The sequence below is a fragment of the Colobus angolensis genome, unplaced genomic scaffold (genome assembly GCF_000951035.1).
Source record: "Colobus angolensis palliatus isolate OR3802 unplaced genomic scaffold, Cang.pa_1.0 Scaffold79, whole genome shotgun sequence".
NCBI classification, from domain to species: domain Eukaryota; kingdom Metazoa; phylum Chordata; class Mammalia; order Primates; family Cercopithecidae; genus Colobus; species Colobus angolensis.
Window position 1 is genome coordinate 1,261,966 of NW_012121709.1, and position 12,040 is coordinate 1,274,005.

Genomic DNA, 12,040 nt, shown 5'->3' on the forward strand with positions numbered 1-12,040 from the left:
TTAGAAGGAATTATGTTTTAAAATGTTCCTCTTAATCTTAGAGTTGGGAAGTTCTTTTTAGTTCTAACAGAAAATTCGGAACCAAAAGTAAATATGATATTAGATATAGAAAAAGAAATTTTATACATGAAAAAATTATAGGCAAAGTCAAAACATGAGAGACAAAGGGATAAAAAATATTGCAGCTAATATGACAAAGAATTAACTCCCCCAATATGTAAAGAGCTCCTACAAATCAATGAGAAAAGGCAAACAACCTAGTGGGAGGGGGGGAAATTCATGTATGAGTAGACAATAAATGGAAGAGAAAATAAAGTGATTCTTCAAAGCTGCATATAAAAAAAGCTCATGGACAAGCGCAAAATGAGGCTGGGCTCAGTGGTTCACGCCTATAATCCCAGCACTTTGGGAGGCTGAGATGGCCGAATCATGAGGTCAGGAGATCGAGACCATCCTGGCTAACAAGGTGAAACCCTGTCTCTGCTAAAAATACAAAAAATTAGCTGGGCGTGGTGGCAGACACCTGTAGTCCCAGCTACTCAGGAGGCTGAGGCAGGAGAATGGTGTGAACCCAGGAGGCAGAGCTTGCAGTGAGCAGAGATCATGCCACTGCACTCCAGCCTGGGGGACAGAGCAAGACTCCGTCTCAAAAAAAAAAAAAAAGAGAGAGAGAGAGAGAAGTGCAAAATGAACGTATGCTGCTGAGGCAATATTTCACCTATCAGATACAAGATCAAAAAGTTTGATAACTGGCTGGTCTGCGTGCGGTAGTATTTACAACTAATTGATCACAAAAAGTTTGATAACTGTTTGCGAGAGTGTGGGGTGAGTGAATTGTTACCTCTTCCATGGAGGGTGATATAACAACAACTATCAAGTATGCAAATGTGTGTACTCTTTAATTCAACTCTAGGAATTTATCTGACTGGTGCATATAACTTACATATGTGTGAAATTTTATTTGTACAGGCTAGTTATTATAGCATTGCTTGAACCAGGGAAAGATTGAACTCCCTAGATGCCATCAATAGGGAACTAGTCAAATAAATAATGGTAAAGCCACACAATGGGGCATCACGATGCCATCCCAAACAAAGAATGCGGAAACTCTGACAGCACTGTTACAGAAAGATCTCAGAGATACTTAGTGAAGTAAAAAGGCAAGGTACAAGCCAGGTGGGGTGGCTCATTCCTATAATCCCAGCACTTTGGGAGGCTGAGGCGGGTGGATCACTCGAGGTCAAGAGTTCGAGACCAGCCTGACCAACATGGTGAAACCCCATCTCTACTAAAAATACAAAAATTAGCCAGGTGTGGTGGCAGACCCCTATGATCCCAGTTACTCATGAGACTCAGACAGGAGAATTGCTTGAGCCCAGGAGGCGAAGGTTACAGTGAGCCAAGATAACGCCATTGCACTCCAGCCTGGGTGACAGAGCAAGACTCCATCTCAAAAATTAATTAATTAATTAATTTAAAAATTTTAAAGGCAAGATACAGAGTAGAGTGTAAAAGGCTGCAATTTGTATAAGCACAGAAAAATGCGGCTTTTTTTTTTTTTTTTTTTTGAGATGGAGTCTTGCTCTGTTGCCCAGGCTGGACTGCAGTGGCGTGGTCTTGGCTCACTACAAGCTCTGCCTCCTGTGTTCACGCCATTCTCCTGCCTCAGCCTCCCTAGTAGCTGGGATTACAGGCGCCCGCCACCACATCCAGCTAATTTTTTGTATTTTTAGTAGAGACAGAGTTTCACCTTGTTATCCAGGATGGTCTCGATTTCCTGACCTTGTGATCCGCCCACCTTGGTCTCCCTAAGTGCTAGGATTACAGGCATGAGCCACCGCACCCAGCTAGAAAAATGCAGTATTAAGAGCACACACTCGGCTGGGTGCAGTGGCTCACACCTGTTATCCCAGCACTTTGGGAGGCCGAGGCAGGCGGATCACTTGACGCCAAGAGTTCAAGACCAGCCTGGTTTCACATGGCGAAACCCTGCCTCTACAAAAAGTACAAAAATTAGCCAGACGTAGTGGTGCACACCTGTAGTCCCAGCTACTTGGGAGGTTGAGGTGGGAGAATCACTTGAGCCCGGGAGGTTGAGGCTGCAGTGAGCCAAGACTGCACCACTTCACAACAGCCTGGGTGACAGAATGAGACACTGTCTCACAAAAAAAAGCACAGACTCTGGAACTAGACAACTTTGGTTCAAATCCTGGCTGTCTGACTTAATAATGTAATCTTGAACAAATCATTTAACCCTCCGTGCCTCAGTTTATTCACCTATAAAGTGGGCGTTAATCATTAGAGCACCTACCTCTCAGGGTTATGATGAACCTACCTCACTGAGTCCATACATGTAAAGAACTTAGTGTTAAGAATAATGTTTATACATATGTATTTATTACATATAAATATATGTTGTTATGTTTATATTTATATATACAGTATATAAATGTTTGCTGCTATTACTATTTTTAAATTATATTTAGTAGCGAGGGGGTCTCCCTATGTTGTCCAGGCTGCTCTCGGACTCCTGGGCTCAAGCGATCCTCCTGCCTCTGCCTCTGCTTCCCAAGGTGCTGGGATTACAGGTGTGACACACCATGCCCAGCCTGCTATTATGACTGTTACTTGCTTATATATGTTTAAAATATTTCTAGAAGGATACACAAGAAGCTGACAGTGTCAGGAAGGGAACAGAGTAGCTGGGGTGCTTTTTGTAAAATCTGAATATTGAACTAGGCAAACAAATTAACTGCTCAAAAACTAAAGACAAGGCTGGGCATAGTGGCTCACACTTGTACTCCCAACACTTTGGGAGGCCAAGGTGGGAGGATTGCTTGAACCCAGGAGTTCAAGACCAACTTGGGCAACATAGCAAGACTCCATGTCTACAAGATATTTCTGAAAAAATTAGCTGGGTGTGGTGGTGTGCACCTGTAATCCCAGCTACTCAGGAGGCTGAGATGGGCGGATCGCTTGAGCCCAGAGGTTCAAGATTGCAGTGAGCTATGATAGCACCACTGCACTCCAGCCTGGGTGACAGAGCAAGACCTTGTCTCTACCAACAACAATTAAAAACAAACAAAAAGTAAAGACAAAAGCAACAAGAGAAATAAGTTTCCACTGAAGGCTCTGTGCTTCCCTGTGCCACGTGCTATGCCCCTGCAAATGCCCACCCTGGGCATGGCCCCTTCCTCCCTCTGCCCGTGCCCCTCACCCACCTCTGGGGTCAGCTGTAATCGCCTCCCTGCTCAGGGAGATCTTGCCGATGATGTCGTCGTGCCTGCAGGAAGGCGGGCACGTGAGGGTCCGAGTCAGGGATCCCTTTGCCCCACCCAGAGAGAAGTGGGGGCAGGTGTCAAGGTCTGGGTGGGAGGGCACACCCTCAGGGGTGTGGACCCACATCCCCTCTCCCCTCAGGTGCCCAGGCTTGGGTCCCCAACCCACACATTCCAGTTTCCCCAGCCACACACCCGACGGTGTCCTCATCCAGCACGTAGAAGGCCAGCTGGTGGAAATCCAGAGGCAGGTGCACGGTGTACTCCTCCCCCCAGAAGGGGCCCAGGCTCCTCCAGACAGTCGCTGTCCTGTGAAAGGAGGTGCAGGGGGCTGGGGGTCCTTGGGCCACACAGGAGGCAGACACCTGGAGACCCAGACACACACACACACACACACACACACACGGAAATCCAGACTAACACACACACTCAGAGACCCCCACATGAACCCGGCTAGGGGCCCAGACACGCACACACACCCAAGGACAGCCACTCCAAGATCCTAGATATGTACTCACCCAGGGACACTGGAGCATGTACGAATCCAGGCATAGACACACACACACACCCCAACACTCACATACCCAGAGTATCAGACATACACCAGAGATCTCAACACACACACACACAGAGGCACATACACAAAACACACGCATGATCCTACACACACACACACACACACACACACACACACAGGGCCCCAATACACAACTAAGGTCCCAGATACACAGAAACCAGCAGACATGCACCGCGACCCGCAGAAACATATGTGCAGATATACACACACTGATTCACACTGAGACAGAGTCGCTCACAGATACATCAAGGAGGCAGAGACAGAGACACATTTACACATAAGCAGATACACATGTGCACCCTCAGAAAGTCCTAAAAATATGTGCCTTTGTGTTTGGAAATACAGACATGAGGCACATGCAGATAGACACACAGAAAACAGACACAGTCATGAAAATAGACATATGTCAGGAACACAGAGACACACTCGGAGATCCAGAGACACACACTCACACGCTTACAATGATATAAAGCAGATACACATAGACACACACACACACACACAGAGTCATACAAACACAGTCACTGACACACACACACACAATTCCATTCCTTCATTTGTTCATTCATTACTCCACAGACATTCACTTGGACTATGGGCCCAGCCTGTGCTGAGTTCCAGGGATCAGAGGAAGAGGTGTGAGGGATTACCCCACAGATCCCCCTTCCACAAGCAGGCGCTGTCTCCCAGCAATTAGGACATGGTGGGAGAAGTCCTGGGATTGGAGTTAGCTCGATGGCCCCTGGTTGGGTCTTGGGGGTAGGGTCGGAGGGGATCAGGGAAGACTTCCTGTAGGAGCTAGTCAGGCAGCGTGGGGAGAGACAACGAGGACATGGACAAGTATTCCAGAAGGCTGGAACAGCATGGGCAAAGGCCCTGTGGCAGCAATGAGTTTGGTGAGCTGAAGAATAGGAAGGTGACTGGTGGGAATGGGGGAGGGAGAGGAGCCAGGAGACAGGAGGTGAGCAGGGGACGGAGCACTCAGGGCTTTGAAGTACACAGTGAGCAGGAGGGAGGCACAGGAGGAATGGGGACCAAGACAAGCCCAGAAACACACACACAGCATCTCTGCCCTGATACCCCTGCAGGGGTGCTTCCCTTTACCCAGCAGAGAACAAAGATTCTGCTTTGCCCAGTAAAGACACACCCACATTTGTGGATGCAAAGTTTGGTTCTCATACCTGTTGCTCCCTTCCTCCCTCCTTTCACCACACTCCTTTCACCACACCCTCCTTTCACCACCCTAAGAAAGAGTGCACATATGTGCACGCACGCACACACACACACACACACACACACTGCTTTCTTCCTCCAGCCCAGTGGCACCAACCTCAGATGGACCCCCAGTGCTTCCTCCCAATACCCTCCTTCCCCCAACCTGACCTTTTCCCAGTCAAAGGTCTTCTGAACATTCCCCAGCTCCTGAGCTGAAAGGCTTCTTACAGCCCAGAGAGGGAGAGACAGCAGCCTGGGGTCACACAGAAAATCAGTCTGTGGGGTTGGGGTGGTGTCAGGGACGGTATCAAGGGGCCAGCATGAGCACAGGGAGGACAGTGGAGGGAAGTCAGTGGAGGGGGGAGCTGCAGCTGGCCCCTCCCCCAGGCAGGCTCCCCACCCCCAGCTCTGAGCCCATCTGGACCTGAATAGGAGCATCCTGAATCCTGCCGTCTCCATAGGAACCAAGGCCTCAGCCACCCACCAGCCCACCTACCTCCACCAGGCCCCTGAGAGCTCTCCTTTGGCCTGCGGGGGTGGGAGCCAAGCAAGGCCCAACCTGATGTCCCCCTGCAAGACTCACAGACACCCCAAACATCCTCACACCCTCACATGTGTCCACACCAGTGCCTGTGTGACCAAATCGGCAGGCATTGGTGTTCACGTGTGTGTGCACGTGCATGTACACACACACTACACTGGTACACACACATGAGCCTGTGCCCTGCACACCCATGAGGACATATGCACATAGTCAGAGGCGCTCACACTAGCCCCGAAACATCCCCCACCCTTGCAACTCACAAGCAGGCCCAGCTGAGCAGGTGCACACACAGACACACATGCACACGCCCATGCACACAGACATCCCCAGTGCCCGCAGCACCCAGCAGGCCTGGAACCAGCCAGTCCAGTCAAGCGTGAGTTGCCCGCCCCCAGGGAGGCCACTGTAGGAGGCACAGGCTGGCAGCACTGAGTCAGCCCCAGGGAGCCAGCAGGGACAGCATCAGGTCCAGAGGGTGAAGGCAGGGCTGGTCGGGAAGAGGAGCTGGCAGTCCCAGCTGTGCACAAATCAGCCCCCTTCAGGCCTGCAAGTCCCCCTCAGGGTAAGCACCCCTTTAAATGTGAATTCTTGGTCCCAGATTCCCCAGGCCTAGAAAGAGACCCCTGCCTTCCTCCTCTCCCCCCTGGCCTGGTGTCGCCACCCCTCACCTGGCCACCACCTCGTCGTCCACTTTCACTAGGCAGTAGGGGTCGCTGCTCCCAGACCTGCAGAAGGAGGGGTTCAGGGAGGAAGCAGGTTGACAGGGCAGCCATGGGTGGAGGGTCCCAGTCATGACACAGGCAGGGGAGACGGACGCACAGAGAAGGGGACTTGCCCAGGGTCACACAGCAAGTCCAGCTCAGAAGTAGAACCTCAGGAGACCAGCAGAAGATGTCACAGCTGCCCAGGCCACCACATCTGTGCGCTCTGGGCTTCCACCCATAGAAATAGAACCGGGAGGCCTGAGGCCAGCAGGTTCAGAGTCCTGGCCCCGAAAAGCCCAATGCAGAGGCCCAGAGCATGTCAGGGGGAGCGTCTTGAATGCCTGGCTTCACCACCCTCTGGCTGCGCCATCCCAGCAAGTCCCCTTCCCTCTCGGCCTCAGTTTCTCTGCTCTATAAATCAGGTGTGATGCTCACACACATACCTCCTAGGGGGCTGGAGGAACTCAAATACTGGGCTGGATCATGGTCTGGCCCCCAGCTCTCCCCTGCAGGGGCTTTAATGCTGTGTCCCCAGCTTTTCATTTCATTGGGAGCTTCCCTGGGGAGGGGACTCCCCATTCCTCAGCCCTCCACAGGGACAGACTCAGCGGACCCTCCCTACAGGCAAAGACCAGGGAACCCAGGCCTCAAAATCAACCCTCAAAATCTCTTAAGATGTGCTGCAGCCCCTTAAGTAGCTATGAGTCATCTGCCAATTCAGGCCAGCTCCATCCCCCCCTTCATAATAATAGTCACCTGCAAATCCCAAGCTGTCTAACAGGCCCCTCACTTCCTCCTCCATCCCATCACACAGGCCTCCTTTGTCTTTCATCAGGCCCTGGGCGAGCCTCAGGGCCTTTGCACCTGCTGTAGTATTTTGCCTAAGACACTTTAGCACTGATACTACCATGGCTGGCTCCTTCCTGCCATTCAAGTCTCAGTCCAAAATCACCTCCTCGAGAGGCTATCCCTGGCCACCACTGTCCTGTCTAAAATGACCTCTACCTAAAATCATCTTCTTTTTTCTTCTTCTTTTTTTTTTTTTTTGAGACAGAGTCTTACCCTGTCACCCAGGCTGGAGTACAGTGGCGCGATTTTGGTTCACAGAAGTCTCTGCCTCCCAAGTTCAAGCGATTCTCCTGCCTCAGCCTCCCGAGTAGCTGGGATTACAGGTGCACACCACCATGCCTGGCTAATTTTCTTTCTTTCTTTCTTTCTTTCTTTTTTTTTTTTGAGACAGAGTCTTACCCTGTCACCCAGGCTGGAGTACAGTGGCGCGATTTTGGTTCACAGAAGTCTCTGCCTCCCAAGTTCAAGCGATTCTCCTGCCTCAGCCTCCCGAGTAGCTGGGATTACAGGTGCACACCACCATGCCTGGCTAATTTTTTGCATTTTTAGTCCAGATAGGGTTTCATCATGCTGGCCAGGCTGGACTCCACCTCCTGGCCTCCAGTAATCCACCCGCCTCGGCCTCCCAAAGTGCTGGGATTACAGGAGTGAGCCACCACGCCCAGCCTCCCTTATTTCTCTATGTGTTTAGTGTCTGTCTCCCCACCTCCCTGCCACTTCCAAACGGTGAACTCCTGGGGAGAGTCTGTGTCCCCCTCTTCCCCACCTCCGCCCCCACATCTAGCATGCATTGGCCCTCCAGAGCTATTTCTGAATGACTGGGTTTATGGAGTGCTTTCTCTGGAGGCAGGGAGTAATAGTGGAGATAGGACTGGAATCCAGTTTTATGGACTCCCACTCGCGTTCTTAAACCAATGTCACCTCTACCCATCCAAATGGCCCTCTCCCTCGATGCCCCAGCACCACTCCCTTGATCTCTGCCACCGTCTTTCTGTCCAGTTTGTATAGATCCACAAATGCCTCAGGAAAGAGGGATGTTGGTGCTAAGAATTGGCTCCAACCTGAACCTATCTTTCTGGATAAGCCCTTCCCTGTGCCTCAGTTTCCCTCTCTAGACTCCTTCCCTTGTCCCCCTCTGGCTGGACGCTCCAATGCCTCCATTTCCCTACCCAGCTTCTATCCCTGAACACTTTAGACAGGTGATGGTCAGTGTCTTCATGAACTTCTGTGGGTCCCACCTCTGAATCTCCTTCTGTGGAGTGCCCCAGGCCTCAGTTTCCCCTTCTGGCTCCATCCCAAATCCACTGGACTGGGTAACCCCATAAGCCTCAGTTTCCCCATCTGGGCTTCACCCTCAGACACCTGTGGCTGGGTAATGCCCTGTGTCTCAGTTTCCCTCCCTGGGTTCTCCACCCCTAAGCTTCCTTTATGCAGGCTCCCATTCCTTAGTTTCCCCAGCTACAGATGTGGAGTCAGATGGGCTGGGATCCCATGGCAGAGGGCTGGGAGACACGCCCCGTCCTGCAGAACCAGCCTGACCTCCAGGCCCTCCTGGGAGCCGAGCTCAGCACTAGTCAGCTGCAGGGCTCTGACGCATGAGGGCCTTATCAGACTCCTATCAGGGAGGGCAATGATGGCAAGAGGGGGTGGCTGCTTCCACACCCCTGATCTCTGCAGACTTGTGGCCTCTCCCATGGCCCCTGAGTCAGCTCAAGCTTGGGAAAGCAGGCCCCTCGGCCATTGCCTGCCCAGTCTGGTTTGGGCATGGAGTAGTCAGAGTTCAAATCGCAGCTGGGTGATCTTAGGCAAGTGACTTTGCCGTCTGTTCCTCAGTTTCCCCATTTGTAAAATAAGAGATGCCGATAGGACTATATGAAGTGTTAAGCACAGGGCCTGTCCATACTAAGCCCTCTGTGACTGACTGCTACTATTCTTAATAGTAAAAACTCTAAAATTACCTGAAAAGGCCTCCTCCCAGGCCAGAATGGACGCCCCCCAAACCTGGCAATGCTTTAGGCAGAGTCTGGGCCCTTCCCCTTAGGAGAAGAGGGAAAAAACACACCCCACCTAAGAGCCCGCATGGCATCGAAGCCTACAGGAAGCCTACAGGAAGAGCCCCTTTGAAGAAGGGTGCTAACAGCTAGGGAAACTGAGGCAGGGTGGCTGGACCCCCCCCCCCAGCTGGGGATAAGTGACTCCTCCCCACCCTTGCTCTATTTCATAGCTCACTGGCCCAGGAATTGGGGGCAGGAAGGGTGGTCAAGAGCTGCAGGAACCAGGCATGACTCAAGTCCCTTCTCCAGAAAAGCAGCAGGTTACCATGAGCCAGTGTCCAGGTGCAGGGGAGACACCCATCGCCCCCTCATGACCTCTCACCCGGACTGGTAGAGGGGCCAGAGCTCAGTGAGTGAGAACCCTGTTTCTGGAAAGGACTCCTTTCACCGCCTAGCAGCTGCCAGGCCCCCAGCCTGGCCTCAATGCCCTAACAGTGTAGGCTGTCTCATTCCCAAGGGCTGAGGGGACATCTCAGAAAGAGGGGGGCTTGTCCAGTCACTGAACGGTCACAGCACGCACTCTGCTTCTCATTCAGGGCGTGTTTATTTGGAGTAGCTGATGAGGATGAAGGGTGGCAAAAGTTGCTCTCAACAGCTGCCCCCTTGACACAGCTGCAGTGTTTTGGGGGTTGGGAGTGTCATAAAATCAGGCAGGAAAGTCCTCTCTGGGAGCCCACAGCTTGGGGAATCAGCACAGAGCTAAGACCGAACCTCGACACAGGCGAAGGCTCCCAATACATGCTCCTGCTCACCTGGGCCACAGGGGAACTCCTAACAGGCCTTCCACCCTCCCAGCTGGATGAGAGACCCCAGGCAACCAGACGGGGACTCCGGTCCAGAGCTCTCATTGCCCAAATGGGAAACCAAGGCCCAGAGAGAAGCAGGTTCAAGGTCACACAGCACATGTCCTCCAGAGGATCCCACACCTGTCGCAGGTGCTGAGGCGCTCAGAGCCCCTCCTGGGCGATAGGCCAAGCAGGAGGGGGACCCCCCCACACACATTCTGCTGATTCAGCAGCTGCTGACTCAGCCCTGGGGGAAGCATATCTTGGGACTTGGTAGTGAAGGGAGTCGTAGGGTCCCCCAGTCACATCGCATCTGGCTGAGAAGGGGCTCGCAGCGGGGAGTTGGCTCTTCAAGCAGTTCAGCCCCCCAGGAAGGCCCACACGAGGCTGGGAGCCACAAGACTGGGAAGCTCAGGGCTTGGGGTAAAAGGGACCCTGGAGGGCCACCTGGTGACACTCTGCAAACCTAAGCACCAGATCCACACAGGCTGTTGGGGCTCATCTGATCCCAGGCCCTCCAAGGGTCCTCCCCAGGGTTCACTTGCTAGGCCCCCACTCCAGCCTGGAGGAGCCGCCTCCAACACATGACTGGACTAAGGAAGAGACCCCCGGCTTTGTCCCTGCCAGATCTGACAGAATCTGGCCCTCTAATCCCCTCTTCAGCTCTGGAAGACCCCCTTTAGTACATCCCGGGAACAAAGACATCTCCTTCCCTGCCCAGGGGTGGGGCGGGACATCTGCTAAGTCTAGGTGCCCCCCTCCCACCGGGACAGCCATGGGCATGGGGCCTCTCGCCCCTTTAAAGCGGATCTGCCCCAATACCAGTCTTAGACAAGAACCCCTCGCCCTCCTGCCAACCCGCTCTGGCACGCGGAAAGGGCGATCCCGGCCCCACCCCAGGCCTTGCGCGCCCATCACCCCGAAGCGCCCGAGAGGTACTCACACGTCCTTGGCGGGCAGCGCGCGGCCCTCCACCACGCGAACATTCAGGCAGCTGCTCCTGGCCATGGCGCCTAGCCACAAACTTTCCAGGCAGAAGGGCGCTCAGGTTCCGAGGTTGGACCAGGGGACGTCTACATGTCACCTGTTTCAAGCCTGGCGCCCTGCCTCGGGGTCCCAGGGCCGCCTGTCCAAGACCCGGGTAGCTGGACGGGAGACTTCCGAAGGAGGAGAAGGTGTAGGTGCCCGGGGAGGGAGCGCCCGTCCGGACTCTACAGGTAGGAGCCGTGCTTCAAGCAGGAGGAGCGCGCAGGGGGCGCAGCGGGCTCTTGCCTAGGCGTCTGGAGCTCCAGGCAAGAGGGCTGGGCGGGCAGGGGGCGGGAGGGGCGGCCCAGGGACCTCCCCCCAATCCCGCCTCCCATGGGGTACCCCGCCTGACCCCGGCCCCCCTCGCGCGCCCTCTGCCGGCACCCCGGTCATGCGCGCCAGAGGGCACGGGCGGCGGAGACCAGGGTGCACTACCAGGTGGGGAGGGGCCCCCGTCCTGATGGGCGTGGCCGCTGGCTCCTGGTGAGTTGGCATTGGGCTCAAAAGACATGGTCTGTGTCCCCGCCTGTCCCTCATTCAACATATTCACACTTCTCCGCCCCCACCCCTCCTTGCCTACCATGCAGACGCCAGCCTCCTCTCTCCAACCTCCGCGCCTCCGGTACAGGAGCAAGTATTATCGGTGGGTGGGAGGCGTCGCGAGAGAGGGTCGCATGTTCCCTGGGTCGCATGTTCAGAGTCAAGGGAGGGGCCTCGAACATCCCCTTCCATCTCGTTCTAGTTTCCAGTTAAACACAGAACCCAGACTCTGCTCTAACGTCACGGGCTGGCACTGCGGGGGAGGAAGCCGCGGCTGGATGGGGGAGGGGAAGGCTTGAAGGTAACCACTACAGCGATGATAAAAAGTCATCTACAGTTGTTTGAACACTTCATGGGTGCCAGGCACTGTTCTAAGCGCTTTACTGGAATTAGCTCATTTTTGCCTTCACAGATGTGCACTATACACTGCTGCACTATTACCCCATTACCCGCAGCTTATAGATAAAG

General features: G+C 53.6%; 1 protein-coding gene across 5 annotated transcripts in view; it reads right to left on the reverse strand.

The window, feature by feature from the left end:
* The window catches only part of RASAL1 (RAS protein activator like 1 (GAP1 like)), a 39,144-nt gene extending 27,355 nt beyond the window's left edge, over window positions 1-11,789 (reverse strand). For 2 of the 5 annotated variants that reach the window (XM_011928679.1, XM_011928677.1), the window contains exons 1-4: window positions 10,950-11,302; window positions 6,283-6,339; window positions 3,474-3,587; window positions 3,222-3,283 (exon numbers count right to left, since the gene is read on the reverse strand). In XM_011928679.1, the coding sequence (XP_011784069.1) occupies window positions 3,222-3,283; window positions 3,474-3,587; window positions 6,283-6,339; window positions 10,950-11,014 (298 nt within the window). In that variant the 5' untranslated portion in view covers window positions 11,015-11,302. Of the gene's footprint in view, window positions 1-3,221; window positions 3,284-3,473; window positions 3,588-6,282; window positions 6,340-10,949; window positions 11,304-11,612 lie in introns of those variants that run through there. The other 3 variants (XM_011928678.1, XM_011928680.1, XM_011928681.1) reach the window with 3 other exon arrangements.
* Between the last annotated feature and the right edge of the window lie 251 nt (window positions 11,790-12,040).